General features: G+C 42.5%; 2 protein-coding genes across 2 annotated transcripts; one reads left to right on the top strand and one right to left on the bottom strand.

Moving 5' to 3' along the window:
* Nucleotides 1-3,935: 3,935 nt before the first annotated feature.
* On the top strand, nt 3,936-5,922 carry LOC135619116 (ammonium transporter 1 member 1-like). Its single transcript, XM_065120802.1, has 2 exons — nt 3,936-4,491; nt 4,586-5,922. Exons 1-2 carry the CDS (start codon nt 3,989-3,991, stop codon nt 5,595-5,597), a joined length of 1,515 nt encoding a protein of 504 aa, XP_064976874.1. The 5' UTR covers nt 3,936-3,988; the 3' UTR covers nt 5,598-5,922.
* Nucleotides 5,923-8,211: 2,289 nt separating this feature from the next.
* LOC135619115 (RPM1 interacting protein 13-like) lies at nt 8,212-19,464 on the bottom strand. The gene is made up of 3 exons (XM_065120801.1): nt 19,017-19,464; nt 9,751-9,837; nt 8,212-9,604 (listed from the first exon to the last, which is right to left on the bottom strand). Exons 1-3 carry the CDS (start codon nt 19,329-19,331, stop codon nt 8,675-8,677), a joined length of 1,332 nt encoding a protein of 443 aa, XP_064976873.1. The 5' UTR covers nt 19,332-19,464; the 3' UTR covers nt 8,212-8,674.
* Nucleotides 19,465-20,220: the final 756 nt, after the last annotated feature.

Here is a 20,220-nt window from a genome sequence, read left to right as displayed (position 1 = left end):
AATCCTCGAAGGGTTTGACTTTGATTCTGAGCTCCACTTGGCAGAAGTAGGTGACAAAACGATAAGGAGGTCAAAGCCTCTTTTTTTTTGTGTGTGTGTGTGTGTGGTTGACTTTTTGCAGTCGCCTTTGATTGCACAAGCTCGTAGTCCCATTCTTCCCCAATGCAAACCTTACGTTGGTCAACGGTACAGTTCGGTCCAAATACAGCTTTGTCAAATGAACAATTGAGTCCAGATGTAACTTCTTCTAAGGAACACAATATTTTGATGTTCTTCTAAGTGAGAAGTAGCGTTCTCAAGTACACTGAATAGATAAGATAAGATAAATCCTTGATGAACACTGCTTCATATGAATGTTTCTGGTCATTGTGGATCCATCAACTCAAGGTAGAAGCATCACACTACCTTGACTAAAGGCCAATAAACTGATACAAGCAGATTACATCTGGTGACACTGTCTGTCATATGAGACCCTTTCTTCTTCTGGCCTTCCCAACATTAGAATTACACGGTGGAGAATGAACTGAAAGAATATTTGCTTGCTGAGATTACAACAACATTCTAATAGCTTCAAGTATGATGGAATCATGCTTTGGAGAAGTCAGTCATATTGGAATAACATGCAAGAATAATTAGTGAAAGGAAAAGTTCTTGAATCATTTGATCGAGTAGCTTCGATGGTAATGTTTAGTTTGGTATGAGATTCTACCGATGCCACAAGCTATCGAGTGGGCTGTCTATTCCGACAAAGAGATCCAAATGGCAATCTCGAACCACCACAGGCTGCAGGACTTGTGCATTTACTACAATAATCTCTATTTCTTGTCATCAAAATTTCACGTTATGTAAAAGTAGGAAAAATCCTTGATACCAAGATAATAATCTCATTAATCAATAATGAAGCATAAACTCACGATAACAAATATAAGATATGGGTAATTGGCGTGCTTTTTTTGTATATCTCTCGCACGTAAACTCCAAAATACGAGAAGAACTTATAAATTAGTGTGCTTTTTTTTTTTTTTTTTGTATATCTCTCGCACCTAAACTCCAAAAAAATTTACTCATATTTTCTCTCATCATCTCCAAAAATTACTAAAGATAAACCCTAAAAATACTTCAAAAGTTTTCTCATGTTCTCCCTCACCAAAGCTAGATATATACACATATCATATTTTATTGAAATATGAAGAATTTTATGTGTGATATTTATAGGAAATCTTCCCATTAGCATTAAGAATTTTAAGATACTATTAAGAAAAGGTAAAAGAATTGGTTTATCTCTTGTCATATTATATGCAAATAAAAATATCACTAGCTTACAAGAATCATTGACTTCTGCATGATTTTTTTTCCTTGAAGCAACAGCCAACTTAACACAAAATATCATGAAACTGAGAGCCATGAAAACAGAGATTCGCTTTGTCTGGTCCTCATGATGACATGCTTAAAATATAACTGTTCTATAGGTATAAAATAAGCTGCAGCAATTCCTATCGAGAACTCAGTGGCTGGCTGGAATTCCTTCATAAACAAGTAATCTAAAATATAATTAGCACAGCCCACATGATGGATACACAAGAATGAACCAATGGTTTCGAAGAACACACTGCAAGATCTATGCTAAGAACTTGCATTTGCATGATCTTCCAGGTTGCAAAGTTAGACTTTGTTGATTGAAACCTGGGCCTAAGATGAAGACGTAAGAATCAGATTAGGTTGTAGATGCAATATTGAAAGATACATTTCATCCATAAACATAGATTGCATCGCATGCAAAGGTTAATAGTTGAAAGAAAATATATTAGACTAGTAATGTGTTCAAGGTTAATGCTATACATCTTTGGTGAACCTTCTTCTTCTTCTTCTTCTTTAAATATTGATAAATATTCAGCCTCATATCATATGAAAGAAAACATCAACTTGAATCGAAAGTTGTATCTTCAAATGTTCATATCTCCGCTTCTGAAAGTCTACATCCTCTTTTGATTGGTTCTTCAGTCAAGCCATTCGGATTCCATGGTTAGATTCCCATTTCCAAGTTGGAATTGTTTATTAGGACGGACACTTGTCACCCCACCCCGAGTTGAAACAAGGAGATGCAATCTCTCGAGAGATCACGTCAAGCACACAAGTACTCATCTGTACTTGCATGTAGATCATATATCCCAAGATCTAATTCTGGTCAACCCTTCTGTCACCAATCAAAACTAAGAAATCTTATACTATGAAATGTGGAATCCAGTTTCTGATGATCTTACCAATAGAAGAGTTTACTTGTCTGATCTATGGAATTACTCTCGAGTGGTATCATCATCGAAAGCTATTATCTATAAGATAGCATTCAATATATTGATTAATAATCTACAATAGATGATATAATATTCAATTGTTTACTTATCTGTCGAAATATAATAGACTTTTGATGGTGAAACCATCAAGCAAGGATTATATAGTTGGTGACAAGAACGGCGAAAACAAGTGTTGTCGATTATATGACTCAAGACACCTCACAAATAATAAAGCATAAGAAAATATAAATGAGATTCGAAATTTTTTCTAGTCTTTGGCTTTCATATTTATTGGTTATTATAATCATATCATTAACGTTACCAGTTATATATATATATATATATATATATATATATATATATATATATATATAATCATAATATTTTTTACTTATAATGTATTAAAAAATTCATATATGAAATAAAGATTAAAAAAAGGACTAAGAATAGTACTCTCATATTGCTAAGTATTGAAAGAAATAAGTAACATAGCCTGACAAATTTAAACTTATAAATGGATAATAAATCTAATGTATGTTACCCTTGATTGCTCTGATTCGAATTTATTATATAATTTATAAATCTCAACAAATGTATGTGCCATAATATATTTATTGATTGGTAATAATATGACAGTATAATCAGATAAAAAATATTATGAATCTATTATACAATATAGATAATTCAACGTGGAAAACAATTTTAAGAAGAGATAAGGTAAAGGAAAGTGGGGTGGAGAAAATTGCAATAGGTTATCACCAGCCAATGCCACAAAATAATAATAATAATAATAATAATAATAATAATAATAATAATAATAATAATAATAATAATAATAAATAAATAAATAAATAAATAAATAAAAATAAATAAAAATAAAAAATAAAAAATAAAATAAATAAATAATACAATAGAGCCAATGCCACAAAAAATAAATTAAAACAGCTATTGCTTCTCCTTGTGCCACCTCTGACCTATTTATTTTTAGTCCACTGTGGATTCTATACCACAAGTGAGAGAAATAATTCCTATGCACTCTCTCAACCATACTCAGATACATACACTATGACAAGAAAGACAAAAAAGAATCTTAAGAAAATAAGAATAGAATATACTCTTGCTTGTATACGAAGCTTTGGTTGTTGTTGTTCTATTGCCACACTGTTTAAAGGTATCTAATCGAAGCCTCTCTTCCCCTACCGTACACGTCTTCTGCGTCTTAGATTCCACACCTACGTATACTCATGCAATTACCTACGTGATTGCTACTTAGAAGTCCCTTTTAGATTTGAGCCCAAAATAAACCCATTTAATGTGATCGATAGGTTATTACGTCATTAAGTACTTATGAATTCTACGATGCGTATTAACTTCGATCGATTACACACTTTCGACTCGAGCCGAATTCGAATCGATTTCGGTCTTAATAAAGAGGTCGAACCAAATCGGATCGAGATGGATCAGATCGAATCAAATGGTTGGATTGAATCCCTGTTTGCCACCAAACTGTTCAAGATTCGAGAATCTGACGATGATACGCATTTGTGTCGCGATAGAGCTACGGAATACCCAATTGGTTTCGGCCCCTTTATGTCGCTTTTCTCCGCTCGCGTGGCCTATAAAATCGACTCCAATCCCCGCCCGTCTCCTCCGTTACCCCATCGGGCACGCGGCCGGCCAAGAGAGGACTAGCGGAGATGTCGTCGTGCTCGTCGGATCTGGCGCCGCTCCTGGGCGGCGTCGCCAACTCCTCGGCGGCCGCTAGCTACATCTGCGACCAGTTCACGGACGTCGGATTCGCCATCGACAACACCTACCTCCTCTTCTCGGCCTATCTCGTCTTCTCCATGCAGCTCGGCTTCGCCATGTTGTGCGCCGGCTCCGTGCGCGCCAAGAATACCATGAACATCATGCTCACCAACGTGATCGACGCGGCGGCCGGGGGGCTTTTCTACTACCTCTTCGGTTTCGCCTTCGCCTTCGGCGGCCCCTCGAACGGTTTCATCGGGAAGCACTTCTTCGGCCTCAAGGAGGTGCCGCAGCCCAGCTTCGACTACTCCAACTTCCTCTACCAGTGGGCCTTCGCCATTGCGGCCGCCGGTATCACCTCAGGCTCCATCGCAGAGCGCACCCAGTTCGTTGCCTACCTCATCTATTCCTCCTTCCTCACCGGCTTCGTCTACCCCGTCGTCTCCCACTGGTATTGATCTTTAGGATCTCGAAAGTCTAACGTTAGGATCTCGCTTTTGTCGCCATATGATCGGTCCCATGACGATGGTGATGATGGATGTTAGGTTTTGGTCGGGTGACGGATGGGCTGCCGCGGGGCGGAACGCCGGAGAGTCGCTGCTGTTCAAGTCAGGGGTGATCGACTTCGCGGGGTCGGGCGTGGTGCACATGGTGGGGGGCATCGCGGGGCTGTGGGGCGCCCTCATCGAGGGCCCCCGCATCGGCCGCTTTGACCACGTCGGCCGCTCCGTGGCCCTCCGCGGCCACTCTGCCACCCTGGTGGTGCTCGGCACCTTCCTCCTCTGGTTTGGCTGGTACGGCTTTAACCCTGGTTCCTTCAACACCATCTTCAAGACCTACGGTCCCAGCGGCTCCATCCATGGCCAGTGGTCTGCCGTCGGCCGCACTGCCGTCACCACCACCCTCGCCGGCTGCACCGCGGCGCTCACGACTCTGTTCGGGAAGCGCCTCCAGACGGGCCACTGGAACGTGGTCGACGTCTGCAACGGCCTTCTCGGCGGCTTCGCGGCAATCACCTCCGGCTGCTCGGTGGTGGACCCGTGGGCCGCCCTCATCTGCGGCTTCGTCTCCGCATGGGTGCTCATCGGGTTCAATAAGCTCGCCGCGACGCTCAAGTTCGATGACCCCCTCGAGGCCGCGCAGCTGCACGGCGGCTGCGGCGCCTGGGGGATTATCTTCACGGCCCTCTTCGCCAGGGAGAAGTACGTGAACGAGGTATACCCAGGGCGCCAGGGGCGGCCCTACGGGCTGTTCATGGGTGGCGGCGGGCGGCTGCTGGCCGCCCACATCGTGCAGATCCTGGTGATCACCGGGTGGGTGAGTTGCACCATGGGCCCGTTATTCTTCGCGCTCCACAAGCTCGGGCTCCTCAGGATCTCCTCCGAGGACGAGATGGCCGGGATGGACCTCACCCGGCACGGCGGCTTCGCCTACGTCTACCACGACGAGGATCCCAGCTTGGACGACGGCAGCCCCAGCGGCGGGTTCATGGTCAAATCCTCGGCGGTCCGGGTGGAGCCGAGGACCACTCCAGCTGCCGCCACCAGCCAGGTGTAATCATTGACGGATCGTTTCTTTCTTTTCCGAGGGCGGCGTGGTTGACTAATTCCGCAGTGTGCACTGTGCACTGTGCACTGTGGTAGAACGAGACGTGTCTCGTGTTCTTTTCTTTTCCTGCTACAGTCTTATTTCCATGTTCCTTTCCTGGGGAGAGGGGCATATGTACAGGGTGATAGGGTTTATGTGGTGACCGGTGAATCCGGCAGCGTGTGTCGAAAGATTAGGTTATGGGTCTCTCTCTTCTCTCCGTTCGTGCATTGTCTACTTGTGATGACAATTCTGGAGTATCAGTAATGCCATCTCTTTTTATTCTGTTTCTATATACAGATGAACTCAATTCTTATTCTGCAATTCGGAAGGCTTGTAATCGTTTCAGAAAGATGGGAAAGAATTTAAGTGATGGAGGCTCGGCAACAGTGTCATCTCTTTGATTCTGTTTCTACACACACAATGAACTCGATGCTTATTCTGCAATCTGGAAGGCGAGTGATCCTTTCAGGAAGATAGGAATGAATTCAGTGATGGAGGCTCCAGCAACAGTAGTGGTGGTTATTTAATGTGATATCTTAATGTAAACTCTCTTGTGGTGCCGAGACAAACGCAGAGGGGCTACAAGATCACTTGAATGACTACATTCAATGGTGCTCCTGAACCCTCAAACTCGGTCAACCACAAAAAGGAGGTAACGGCGACAGTAAAAACGGTGGGAAGACATCTCTCGAAACTGGTTTGAACGATTCCAGTTCTCTCTCTAATCCTTCCCAACGCAGCAGAGACCATTAAAGTGAGCTGGGAAGAATCTTCGAAGTGTGTCAGGAATAGGAAGATGAGAGGATCGGAGGATGGTCGGATCCTCAGCTAACTAAAGACAAAAGAAACTACAAGAAGCTTAACATGGTTAACGGTGGGAAACAGGTGATAGGAAGTTTCTATCTTCTGCACACGCTGCGGCTAATAAATGACATGCATATGCAACGATGAATGCAAACGTTTCAGAAATGGAGAGGGGTCAAAGAAGGCAGCCTACAAACAGGGCAACTAAATGATGTCTGCATGAAAGCAGAATAAATGTTTCTTTAGATTCTAGCGCTTCGCAAGATTTCTTTCTAAAATGTGAAAGTGGAGCCGCAGTACCGCAACAAATTTGATTTAGACGCATTAAATCATTCATGAAAACTGAAGTGTTCATTCATGTGTATGGAATCATCATGTCTCGCATATCTAACATCTAATATGCGGGCCCCATATAAGAGAGGTCAACGTATCATGTCCCTGTCGCCTCTACTTTTTCTGAAATGATTTAGTCAAATGTGGGATGGCCAAACTCGATAGTTTAGTACAGACGAACATAAATTTTGGTTTTTCTGAACTTGAAACAAAATTAGTTCATAATTAAAATTTATTTCGATTTGGTTGTTTGACTTCCCATCATAAAGATACCCAAAACCTTTCTCATGAAAGAAAGGCGATATCTTCACATTAATTCATCTCATTTCTCTAGAATATATCAATATTATTTGATTTTACATTTCATTATATATTAATGGCAACACTTAAAACAGTAAAAAGAACAGCCTCAACATTCTTATCCGAAAAAGATTCACTAATATCTTATCCAAAGCTTAGAAAACACTAACAAGATATCATGTTTTCCTACAGAAGGAAACGACGAAGCACAACTTACAGAAGTGGCAACAATGACTTCATGGAGGCAGACTTTGAAACGCACAGATAGTCAATGAAACATATTGATGAAGCAAAGTCAAAACCTGCAAATGGCAGCGAAACTTCTCTTCCAGCGAACAGGAGGAACGGAAGTCAAATGTTGGTGGAAATGGACATAACAGCTACGGAGGCAAAACAAAAGAAAAAAGAGATCAATCAGCTTTGGCATACCATTTCTTGCTTAAAGAATCCCACATCCTGTGCATCGTGCAAGTCTCCCGGGCACCACACATCATTTCACCAAGAGATGACTACAAGATGAGATTGATCATCACAAATAACTGGAGTACAAATAAATTCCCTCTTTCCTGCAAGTAATTAAGCATAAGTCAAGAGGCTTCAATTTCCATAAATGATAAAAGGAGATTAGGAAAAGAAGTTGAGCAAATAAAATGAAGCAATCTCTGATTTCAGCTATTGCTGAAGCCAGTTCCATAGAGGTTAATAAATATAAGTATAGAGTTCTAAATAAACCAAACAACAGAATCAAGATGAAATGACTTCATGAAGACTGATGCCAATGGATTATGGAGATAAGGTGTAATGCTAACAAGGTATCCTGAAAGTATGGCATCTCATTTATGCATAACAAGACCAGTATTCAGTATATTGCATCCATATCACATCGGACTAACCATACTGATTGAAAGGAAAAGATCGCAACGAGTATCTTACCAGAATCAGTACGTTGACCCTGGTGGATGAGGTTCAGAATGGTCATCACACATAGGAAGAATCTGCTGTTGCTGCTGCTATTGAGAAATAAATAAAGCAAGAAGGCTTGTAAGATTCATAAATAAAAGCATACAGATAAAAATTTGCTGCACAACTTATGGCACTATTGCTTGGAAACTGACATCCACATCTTAACTTGGATACTGCAGAATTATGTACCATTGCCCAAGCATGAGTTCTCTAACTTCATTAAATCAACTAGATGTATGGATAGTCTCATAGAAACTGAAAATATAGATAAAACTCAATCCCTGTTAAATTATACAGAGGAGACATTGCAGCCGCTAAAAGACCAAGTAGATCGACAGAATATTGCACAGACAAAGTGCACTGGAGGACAGAGTTGAAATTTAATCAAGTTGGGAGCTGCTCAAGCACCCTATACCTGCGCCACCACATCTTCGCTCCCTGAGACACCAAAATCATATAGCAGATCTGGTATAGCTGATTGACAGGCTATCCAGACATCTCTCCTGAAATTTTGTTGCTTCCGAACACCACAGAGTTGGATGTCCAGAATGATGAAAGGCGAGGAACTTCTCCTGGACTATGTTCTAAAATCTGAGCCATTGTGTCATTCGACCATCTATGCAGTCAAATCTAATAAACTAAGATTAGTCCGATTGAGTATCTTGACTTGCATTGGTTTCAGAAAATGGCTTATCATGAGGTAGTGATAGAGATGGAACCATAAGCGGCTGTTGAACATTAATGATGTCAGTGTTACTACATACAGCAACTCCTAGTTCAGATGCCACACTTGCCAGGAGATCCTGCCAACTTTTCTGGCTAACATCTGCTGCTGTCAACGGAGGGCACACAGAACTCTGGTTTGTTGGCTTCGAAAATTGAGATGATACAGTTGCTTGCATCTGATCGGCTGAGGAACCTGGTGATGTTCCCAAGAGGTCTTGAGATCTCTGTTGTCCTACTCGAGGGCTCCGAGGTCTCCATGATGTCATCGTTGCATAAGTAGAGTTCTCTGACACAGCACTGGGAATATTATTCTTAGTCGAAGCAATGTTGTGAGATCGGTTAGTCTGGCTAGCAAATCCTTCTCGCATCGTCCCAACCCTTTTATATCTTGTACGAGAATACACAAGTTGAGTAGTTAATGAACCAGCAACACAGCTCTCTATCTGTACATTAGACTTAAGTGAGCACGATTTGGTTGGCTGCTGGCCAAGTCTCCGGGTATAAGAGAGAATGGTAGGTTGATCTTGGTGCCTCTGGTTGATTGCATTTGAGTTTGAGATGCTAGTGGCAGAACAAGGCCGGAGCAAATTAGGTCTGGAATGGGGAACCAATAGAGGACTTGGATAATGATGGAATGGTGGTACTGGATCTCGAAAAGGTGGGATATTAAAAGGAGAGTCATATGTAACTTTCTGTGGTTGCGTAGCCACCATGTTTTTCTGTTTGAAAGACTGTCTCATTGATTTCCACCTTCCTTCTTTATCAGTAGAATGGCAATGGTTGGAACTTGAATTACCATTGCCCCAGTAATAGCAAGGGGCTGGAGAATCACAGACATAGCAATGGCACTGCATTGAGTAAGCCAGCATCAACCATTTGCATGCATTAAAGCATAAGAGAACAAATTGCCAAAGAAAATCAAATCTTTTAACAGATAAAGCATGGGCACAAACTTTCAACAAATCAGAATATAACCTCAAGACAGTGGACTCACCAAGTCACAATACTCTTCATGAGGTGATGAGTTAAAAGGAAAATTGCCACATAGATGTCGTGGATGTGGGTAATCCCGGCAAGCCAACTGCAATAAAGATATACAAATGGTTCAAAAGATAATCAGATGCTCACTAACAAAGGTAAAGATGCCACTGCATGTAAAAAATTTTAAGATTAATATAGTATGTCTCTTTTGGTGATTAAACAGTGAAGAAGCTGCACATCTCAACATAAGCATTTAGAAAATAAGCTCCAAAAATTTTCTTCAAATATTCAATAATTTAACACAGCAAGTTTTGATCCTGAAAGATCAGCTCACAATCTATAATATGAATCACAAGGATAAAGGATGCCAATCTCATTTGAGTCGTCTGAGGTTCCAAGTTTCATTGCACACGCATCCTCGACCAAGTTTTTCTGGTCTGTGCATGATACATTTTCAAAAGGCTCCATTTCAGTACACTCTCAATAAAACAGTCAACATGCTATTTTCCACATGTTATGTATGGATATCGTAAAATTAACTTGTAAGAATGTGCAGGAGACAGCAGCGAATTTGTGCTACCAAATTTCCCAGTCATTTTTTGTATGTAAATAATACATTTAAGAGAGTTAGTTGCTGCATATATTATTCAGTCTACTTCAGTATATTTGCTTGTGTCAATCAAATAAAGTTGAAACAACCATGCATCAAGACTTGGTTGATTGAAACTTATTTTCTCAACTGTTCCCTTGAAAACAAACATACAAACTTAGCAAAATGAGCTGTTTTTTCTACTTTGCTCTCTGCTTCCATGATGTTAATGAACCAAAGAGCTAGTAAGAAAAAATCAGACGCCCTTTTACATCAACTATAAAAGAAATAATTAAATATAACCATCATTTCATTGCATGTAAATGTAGATTTCACATTATTCGTTGCATGTGTAATTGCATGTAACTTGAAATTAAATAGAAACAAATCTAAAAAGGCTAAATGATCTTTTTGAATAGATTTCATAGAATAACTGATGGATGTTTATTCTTGCTAGTTTAAAGCAGACAAGTTAAATATGCATGACATGACATCATACAAGATAAATAAAATGTAACGAGTTTTATTTGTGAAGAAAAATTAATAACCCAAAGAAAAGGCTGTAATCGCTTTAAAAAAAAAACCGCAAACTCTTCGTATAAACTTAAGGTTAAGTTTGCCTATTTCTGTGGGTCTCATATTTTAGCTGAACTGTTCGAACATATAAATTCTCAAGTAAACAATATCTTCATACAAACGTACAAAATCTGGTACCCCAATGTGCCTTGAGCCCGTAAACAACTTTGGTTTAGAGATATTGACAAATTGTAACGATATAGTAACTGAAATTGTAACCATTTTACAATACCACAATACCAATGCTCAGATCTAGTGCGGCTAAGACTTCAAGAAAATATTCACAATTATTCCTTCTCACGTAGTGAGGTGATCTACTTATTTATCACTTACCCCATCCGGAGCACAAAATACAAAATCAAGACAATCAAAAAGCAACATTGAAATATCTGAGGAAGGAAAAAAAGCTGTGCCTACAAAATAATTCACAACTAAAGCTGAAGCAGCAGAAAAAATAAAGATGGCTAGAGGCTTACAGTAAATAGGTATTTTGTAAATGCTGTCAACTAAATACATTGCAGCCATGGCATACTCTATTCTCTCACTTATGCAAGTAGAAAAAGCAAAAAAAAGCAAGTGACACAATTCAAGCCTACATTCTATAACCGTCGCAATTCTCTTGACTTTATATAATTGCAAAGAGGGTCAAAAGCAATTAATAAATTTCATTTAAAGCAATAGTTAGTTGGTTACTATGTCATAGAAAGAGGTCAAAGCCAAAAGAAGAAGCATGCATCCCTATTGAAGAGAAGAATTCCCAGTAAAGTAACTTCTTCATTTTAGAAGAAATAAATGTAATTGAATAATAAGGCAACATCAATCAAAAAAGAGAAGACAAAGGAACCTGAGAACCGAATGACTACAACATAGAATCTATGCTATGTTTGAGGATTTAGAAGCTAAAGCAACAGAAAATGAAGAAGGTAATTAGGTGGAAGGAATTATGTCTACACCACTTTTCAAGGCAGGCCAAAGGAAACACCCAAGTAACGTCTGTATTTATGGGCTTCTTTGTCACATTTTTTAATTGTTGTCAACAGAAATGCACTCCCCTTTTCCCATTAAGGTTCTAAAAGGAGGCCTTGTATCTAACTCTATAAATAAAAAGTATCATTATTATTTTTAGTGGATATTGGTTCTATACGATGGACTACAGGATCGCAACTTTATTCAGATCTTTGGCCTGTTCATCTCGAAATTTACCTTCAAGACTAGGAAAATTGTGGTCTAGTTTTCAGGTAAATTCACAACATGGTCATGATAGCAACAAATAGCCATGGTTATCCGAGTCCATTTCAAGAATAAAAATATATAGTTTTGCAGCCTCTTGTTGAATAAACAGAAACCACTTATGGATATGCCATCATGGGAGTGCAGTATATAAAATTAGAAAGTTATGATGAATGAACTACAATGAATTAAAGGAAAACCACAAGTTTTAAACTGCTTGGTAAGCTACTTATTAGATTGTTTTTTTAGATTGTTTTTTCTTAAACCTGTCAAGCATCAAAAGAACAAACATGGGGAAAACAAAGGTAATAAACTGCTTGAACATGTTAGCAGTCAGTGTTGAATTGAAATTCACCACAATGTATTTAGAAATGAACATTCAGTTAGAAAGTAGTTTAGAGAAGAAGCTAATCTTAATGAATAAATGGGCTATATATAGGTGGAATGTGTTGCCTTGAAGCTAAGTTGAAGAATATGCCCTTTCCATAAAAGAATTCATCCCTATACTTGCACATGATTTGGACAAATGCCTTCCATCAACAGTCAGAAACCGTAAGTTTAACAACTAAAGCATATGAGCAGTACATTACAAGAAATTCAAAATTGCCTGGACTAGTTCATATTGATCGGTATTTACTAGATCGGGCATGAACTAAGACAAGGACTGCCCCTTTTTGAGTGGTCCTGTCCGGACATGTACCGAGACACAAACCGCTACCTTGAGAGGCCCAATTCAGTTTTTTTTTTTAATTTTTTTTAACCCTGTGTTTGGGCCAGAAATCCATTCTCATGTGTCATAACTCCTCAGGAGCCACTCGCCGCACCACCCCTCACCTGCCGCTTTGTCACGGACAAACTTTGAAACAGGATGTTGGATGTAATGCTTATATATGTCCGTGTCTGTTGGCATGTTCATGCCTTGTACAGCGTGTAGAGGGGCAGCCGAAGGCTTATAAGTCCCATTTTAGTTGGGTTGGTGGCCTCTTTAGGCTTGTAAATAAAGGTTGTGTCATGTGGACACGTGCGAGAGCTTTTCGGTCTGTAATGGACCATTTTACCCTTTGTTGTGCAACTATTCAGAGCTTGTAAAGTCTGTTTGTAATTTGCATTGTCTATGAAGTGTTTTTCGGACATGTTTGCTTGTGGATCCCGATTGAGGCGTTCTCTTTAACCCGTTCTCTCTTTTGTTGGTCCTAAGGGACAATGGGAGGCTTTGGGGAGGCTGACCTTTGCGGACGGACGTGCGAGGGTGCCGCAGACCTTAGGCAAAACCAGCTAAGGTCGTGACATTATGGTATAAGAGCGGGACAAGCACTCATAGAAACACCTGACATGCAAACGTGGGGGACCTAGCGGAGCTGCGTTGAGGGCAGTCAGCACGCGCGACCGTTTGAGAGAAAACGGGCATGAAGATGTAGGGAAAAGAGTCGCTCAGAGGAGCGGGCATCTAACATTGGCATTCAGAGGAATGGCCAACCCTTCGCGCAAAAGGCACCACGAGAACAGGCAAGCTTGGAAGAATGCGGAGCGCACAAAGGTTGGGATGGCTGAGTTTGAGCTACGGCTCAACGTTGACAACTTTACTTGATGGTGCTCAAGGCAAGCGAGGCGCTTGGCGAAGGACGAGACCATGCAAAGTGGAATGAGTTGCTCAGCGACCGAAAGAGTTGTGCAAAGCTCATAGAGGCGAGGGGAATTGCTAACTCAAAGAATTCGGTACTCATGCATGGGCATGTATGCGGACGATGGAATGTTCGTGGCCATCCCAAGGCGGTCGAGACTCGGCGCCATGGAGCATTGAAACTTTCTCTTCGGCATGTGAAGGATACGTCCGTAGGAGGCTGAAGGGTGCAACTAGTTCAGCATGTTGCTAGGCCTTGAGGGGCGTAGCGGGGGCTGTATTGACGTGGAGTCGCAATCTAGCAAGTGTGTTTGCAGGAGGCAGAACAATGCACAGTTTGTTCAGCAGATCGGAGTAGTCCAAGGGTATGGTGGTCTCCGAAACGAAGAGAGATGTTGCTCCAACGGGACAGTTATCCAGGAGGGATGAGTCCTGGCTCTCCAGAGGGAGAATCATGTGGGACGGATCTCACAAGTTGAGGAGGAGTACCTCAACAAACAACAACTCCACTAAGCTCAATGGACTGAGCAAGCGGCGAGGAGTCGTCGCATGATCTCGATTGAGAGAATGCATTGGTGGATGCATTGCGAGATCAAGTGGGGGAGTGACCCAAGGCAACACAAATGAAGGCACACTTGGAGTCGATACGGAGATCGGACTCAAGGGAGGGCTGACCCGTGGAATTGTGGGCGAGAGGGCCACCATCAACTCAATGCAAAACGAGGAGCGGAGCAACTTGAGGGTAACTTGGCGAAGTACTCAAGTTGCATGAAGGGAGCCAGCATAGAAGTTGGAACATGGAGCAGAGGCACAGTGTTTTCCTTAGACAGAGGTCAAGGACATGAACTCTTGCAGAGGCAAGAGTAGGATCATGTTGTTCCATGGGTCCTTCTTTCTGACGGAGCGAACTCATCTTGCATGGTGCCAAAGACGAAGGGAGCTTCGCGGCACATGCACCTTAACTCGGAGAAGCATTTGATGGAGGAACTAAGGCGACTCAATTTGCGGAGGCGAAGTTGGGTTCAGAAGGGCCTTAGCACGGGGCAAGAGGACGCAGAGGCGGGTACTCTTGAAGAATATGCCACAGTGTTGCCATTTGAATTGCTATGAAGGAAGCAGTGCGCAGCGGAGATTGTGTTGGTAGGGGCAGAGGCCCAGGATCGAGATAATGGTGCACAGATTACAGTGAAGTCGGTGGACTTCGAGAGCTACTAGGCGACGGACTGTCCTAGAGCGGTGCTTCATCTAAGTGTGACCCAGGAGTGGGTGGATGAAGGTCGATTGCCAGAGGAGCGAACAAAATCGAAGGTGAAAGGGACCCTGCGATGTATTGGCAGAGGCCACATATGGAGGGTTCACAATTCGAGTTTATTTCACAAGGATCAGAATGCAATGGAAATGTCACCAGGAGGCGACATGGTGCAGCGGATCGTGGTGGAACAGTTCGTGGCAATGCGATACACACAATCTGTCTCGTGAGGGATGAGATCATATGGAGGTATGATCGGGAGCTACTGGGAGCTCCGCTTTGGTGAACAACACGACGGCAGGAAGGGCTATGGATTCAAGGAGTGAAGGCCATGTACTGCAGAGGCGGGTCTTCCGGGCGTGCACCGAATTTTGCATCGGATGAAAACCTTGGTCATCAGCATATGGGGGCTGGGTTCCACCAAGGGAAAAGTTCGAATGCAAGTACTAGTGAGTTCCATGGGAGGGACTTGATCATGCAGAGGTATGATCGAAGCAACTGGAGAGTTGGACTGCTCCAAAGCTCATATTCGCTTAAGGGAGCCCGACAAGTCAGAGGACAAGGTCGAGTAAGCGAACGTTGCTACCAAGGAAGCTAAGGAGAACAGAATCGGTGCAAACTCTACAATGTGATGGCAGAGGCCATGCATGGGAGTTGCAGTCTGTCTTTCCATCGACCAAACGGACTGCTTGGAGAACACAGAGGTGTTGAAGCAGGGGGTCGAAAGGGGCGAGGAAGCGACGACGAGTCCAGAGGGACTTAGCTACCCAAAATCAAGCATCAGTTAGAATGGAGGTGGACTCAGAGGAGTGCCACGGAGACATCTCTACTGATTGTGAAGAAAAGGGATACAGAGGCGAGGCGACGGATAGTAGGGCCATGGGCATGGCAGCGCCATGGTACCGCAGAGGTGGGACTTCCGTGCAAGTCATTGATCCCTTGCTCTCACGGAGGGAGAGCACTTGGTCGTGAAAGGGGCCGAGGAGGTGGAGCATGCAGAGGCAATCTCCAAGTACCGAGACAAGGCTGAAGGGCAGAGGCCAAGAAACTTCGTAAGACCGGTGTCAACAAGTTTCTCATCAAGATAGCCGTAAGTGAAGGACTTCGGGTCATGCAAGAGTGCACGACCAAGGAACGAAGCAGGCAGTACGCGGTGCTGTACCTTTGCTACTCAGTGGAGTAGGTGGCAGGGTTGATGGAGAAGACGGTACAATCCCAGAGGCGACCTCATCTATCAGAGAATTACTCCAAGTTGGGGTGAAAACTTCCCGCATTCCAGAAGTTCGATGGCATCGAGAAGGTGAATCACAGTAGCTAACTCAACGCAAGGAGTGCAAACACTTCAAGTGCTTCAGAAGTGTGAGCAAAGAGCAGGCGAAGGCCAGTAACCAGCTCGATGCATGAAGTACAACCTCGAGGAGGCGGGCGAAGTCAAGTAACCTTTGCCTTCTCAACTCTTAAGAGAATGGGCGAAACCGAGTACCCCAATTCTCTTATCTATCCAGCAGAGGAGCCCTGCACAAGTTCAAAGACCCTTCGAAGATAATGGAAGACAATAGTTGTCAAATCCTCACCGACGGTGATCAGTGCTACTGAGAGTAGATTGTCCGCTTCATTTCCCAACGAAATGCCAATCGAAAGCGGAAGTGATGCGAACCTACTTGGATGTGACAACTAACCGAAAGAAGAGTCAATGAGCAGATTTTGTGGAGGAAGGACCCAAAACTTCAGAAGTTTGCGAGGCGATGCTCGTTAAAGCTCCAACAAGCATCCACCCAGTTCGAGCAGCATGTGGAAATTTTGAGAGACTGGCGCAGTAAGGATGGTCTTTTCCTTCATTTGGTGGATCCGCAGGAATCAATAAGGATCAACACAACTCTGCCAACCCCACACCAGAGTCAGAGTCATTGGTGAGTTGAAGCAGCATGGCGGATCAAAGGTTCGACTACTCAGAAACAGCAGCGGAGAGCAGCTGGGAGCCAGGAGGTGCATTGCAGCTGGAGCAAAAGATTGAAGACTCAGCAAAGGCGAAGAGTTGCAGTGTTCACAAAGGCTTCGACGAGGACGTCGAAGGGATAAGTGGGGGAGAATGTCACGGACAAACTTTGAAACAGGATGTTGGATGTAATGCTTATATCTGTCCGTGTCTGTCGGCATGTTCATGCCTTGTACAGCGTGTAGAGGGGCAACCGAAGGCTTATAAGTCCCATTTTAGTTGGGTTGGTGGCCTCTTTAGGCTTGTAAATAAAGGTTGTGTCATGTGGACACGTGCGAGAGCTTTTCGGTCTGTAATGGACCATTTTACCCTTTGTTGTGCAACTATTCAGAGCTTGTAAAGTCTGTTTGTAATTTGTATTGTCTATGAAGTGTTTTTCGGACATGTTTGCTTGTGGATCCCGATTGAGGCGTTCTCTTTAACCCGTTCTCTCTTTTGTTGGTCCTAAGGGACAATGGGAGGCTTCGGGGAGGCTGACCTTTGCGGACGGACGCGCGAGGGTCCCGCACGCCTTAGGCAAAACCAGCTAAGGTCGTGACAGCTTGGCGCTTGCCTATCGCTCATCATGGGTCATTACCTGGTACGTCTTCTTCTTCTTCTCCTCCTCGTCCTCCGTCACCCTCCTCAAAACTGGCAATGGCATAAGCTTCAAGCAATTTGGCAATAGAACCATCTTTTCTGTATTTCTGATAGACAGATTCCAGTTACAACAGAAGGAATTAGGACAGGATGGACAACTGGAAATGAATGGGAAGGAAAATTTATGAACAGGTGAATGATTTTCCATCCCCTTAGAGTCCACTCCTTCCCCATATTATGAGCAGGTGACCTAATGACATTGTCCTGCTGTGAATATTCCAGTGGAAGTATTCAATATTTGGCCTGCTGTGAAAACAAAAAACAGAAGCCACTAGGAAGGCATTCCAAATGTTTAGCATCGTGTAGATTTACGGTAAAATATTGCACAGATAGGGTATAAGGCATTAACTTTCCCATATTTTTGTACGAATGGCAGCATCCTATCACGATTACGCAAGACAATATAAAATATTGTTGTTATAAACACCAACATCGTAAGAACATTTTCTGTGCATGTGATGGATGTGCACATAGATGTAGTAACAGAATATGAGAGACAAAATAAGTGAAGTCTGCATTGAAAGGAAAGAAAACAGTGATATCATTAAAAAAAACTAAAAGAACACTTCATATGCTACCAGGACCTTTCGAGGGCAATAGCATCAAGTGCTCCATCCTGATCCAGCATGTTTTTAGTTAACAAGATAAACTCAACAAGAATATAGGACAAATGCTTAGAGGATTTATGATCATCGCAAAAGATCAAGTCTAAAATTAAAGAACATTTGTATATTTTATAATTAAGTCTACATACTGTAGGATGCATTTTTCAAGCTCCATATGTATTTCTTCCAATGGACATCCTGATCGTAAATGCATCATGCAACCCAGCCATGATACATGGCACATGCAAATTACTTCTAGCGACTATAAAGACCAGAAACACAAACCGGACATAAGACTCTTCTCAAAGTGCAAGGCGCATTGCTTTCATCAGTTCATTCAGGCTAATCCAATGCAAAGAAAACCAAGAGAGGAGGCATGTCATTTATAGTACAGTCATTGAGAAGCCAAGATTGGAATGGGCGAAGCTATTTCAGTAAGCTTTGAGTAGGTTCTCAGGGCTCCCAAGTTGTCAAGTTCAGTGAAGCTAGGCAGGAGGGAGCAAACTTCTAGCAGCTTGGTTCATAATGCACAAAGCATTGGTGCTAAACCTAATGGAGAATCGTTTGCCCTAAACCATAAACAAGAAGGCAAGCAAGCTTCTAAGCAACATTAAAAAAAGTTCAATAGCCACAAAAATTTTCTTTCGAAATTTTAAGCTGTTTATTGTGATAGGTTAAAAGGCAAGACATCAAAAACAGGCACGAAACACAAACCCTACGCGTAGAATACATTAAAGCACGAACAACATCAAAGAAAGATAGAACGATCCCCACCTGCCCCTTCTCGGCAACGATGAGCAAGTCATCTCCCCCGTCCCCACCCCCGCTGCCCTTACCATCAACTACCGACACCAGCTTATCCGGGTCGGAATCCAACACCAAGCAGTCGTCATCGTCGTCAGAGGCTCCGCCCTTCTCCGGCCCAAACGAGCCCGAATTCTGCTTCCGCCTCTTCACGGCAGGGGCCGAGAACTCTTCTACGACCACGACATCATCAGATTCCTCCTGTCGCCGCCCGTTCGCGCGAGGTAAGGAGAGGCCATCAAACTCATCCTCATCGGAACTAATATCGACAATATCGGGAGCCATGAATTCCGACGATACGACAACTCGAATCCGCGAGGAGGAGGGTTTGCAGGAGTCGCTTGAAACTACGACCGAGGGTTTGATGCACCTCAGTGCCAAAAGGCCATTCTTGCGAGATCAAATTCCGTCTATCGAAACCTGGGTTGATTATTATGAGATAATTACATAGGTAAAAGTTTTTATAGTTATAAAAAATAAAAATATTTATCATAATATTATCGATTTTATTAATATAAAAATAAAAAAAATAAAAAAAAATTAATATTTTCATTGGTGATGACATGCGACATCGATGGTGATGACCAATAGGGTCACAAGTCATTGTTATAGATAAAGGAGAGCAACGACAAGAGGTGAGCATCGCTATACATATGCATTGACAATGTAATTGTATTAATATAAATTTTGTCTCCTTTTGTTACTTTATATTTACATCGATATCGATGCAAATGTAGAACGATGTTACTTGTATTGGTTACTCTTTCGTCGCTTGACGACTATATCAACGTCAACACATATGCAAAGCAGTGAAAGGATCGCTTTGAAGACTATTGTGGATGAGAAGAGAGACAACGAGAGGTGAGGGTCGCTTTACATCTGCATCGACGTCGATACAGTTGTCAAGTGGCCTTCACCTCTTATCATCACTCTCCTCATTCATAATAGCCACTCAAGCAACCATTATGTCACTTTGCATCTCCTCAGTGTCGATGTAGTTGTCGAGCAACGAAAGGGTCGCTGATACAAATGTAGAGTGGCACCGCTCTGCATTTGCATCGGTACTAATACAGATGTTGAGGGCTGCTAGACAAATGTGTCGACGTCGATACGAATGCAAAGCGTCCCTCACCACAACAGCCTCATCGTTTGCCACCATCGACACCGCCCACCA

Source organism: Musa acuminata, chromosome BXJ2-8 (assembly GCF_036884655.1).
Source record: "Musa acuminata AAA Group cultivar baxijiao chromosome BXJ2-8, Cavendish_Baxijiao_AAA, whole genome shotgun sequence".
NCBI lineage: Eukaryota > Viridiplantae > Streptophyta > Magnoliopsida > Zingiberales > Musaceae > Musa > Musa acuminata.
Note: the sequence above shows the minus strand (reverse complement) of the source record. Positions and strands in the feature narration are given on the sequence as shown.

Bases quoted from the DNA above. Each gene is read 5' to 3' on its own strand.
- LOC135619116 (XM_065120802.1), top strand. From the start codon at position 3,989: ATGTCGTCGTGCTCGTCGGATCTGGCGCCGCTCCTGGGCGGCGTCGCC. The intron at 4,492-4,585 runs GTATTGATCTTT...GATGGATGTTAG, and splicing joins TACCCCGTCGTCTCCCACTG to GTTTTGGTCGGGTGACGGAT.
- LOC135619115 (XM_065120801.1), bottom strand. From the start codon at position 19,331: ATGGCTCCCGATATTGTCGATATTAGTTCCGATGAGGATGAGTTTGAT. The intron at 9,838-19,016 runs GTGGGGATCGTT...TCTTTATTGCAG, and splicing joins TCGTTGCCGAGAAGGGGCAG to TTGGCTTGCCGGGATTACCC. The intron at 9,605-9,750 runs GTGAGTCCACTG...TACTCAATGCAG, and splicing joins ATGAAGAGTATTGTGACTTG to TGCCATTGCTATGTCTGTGA.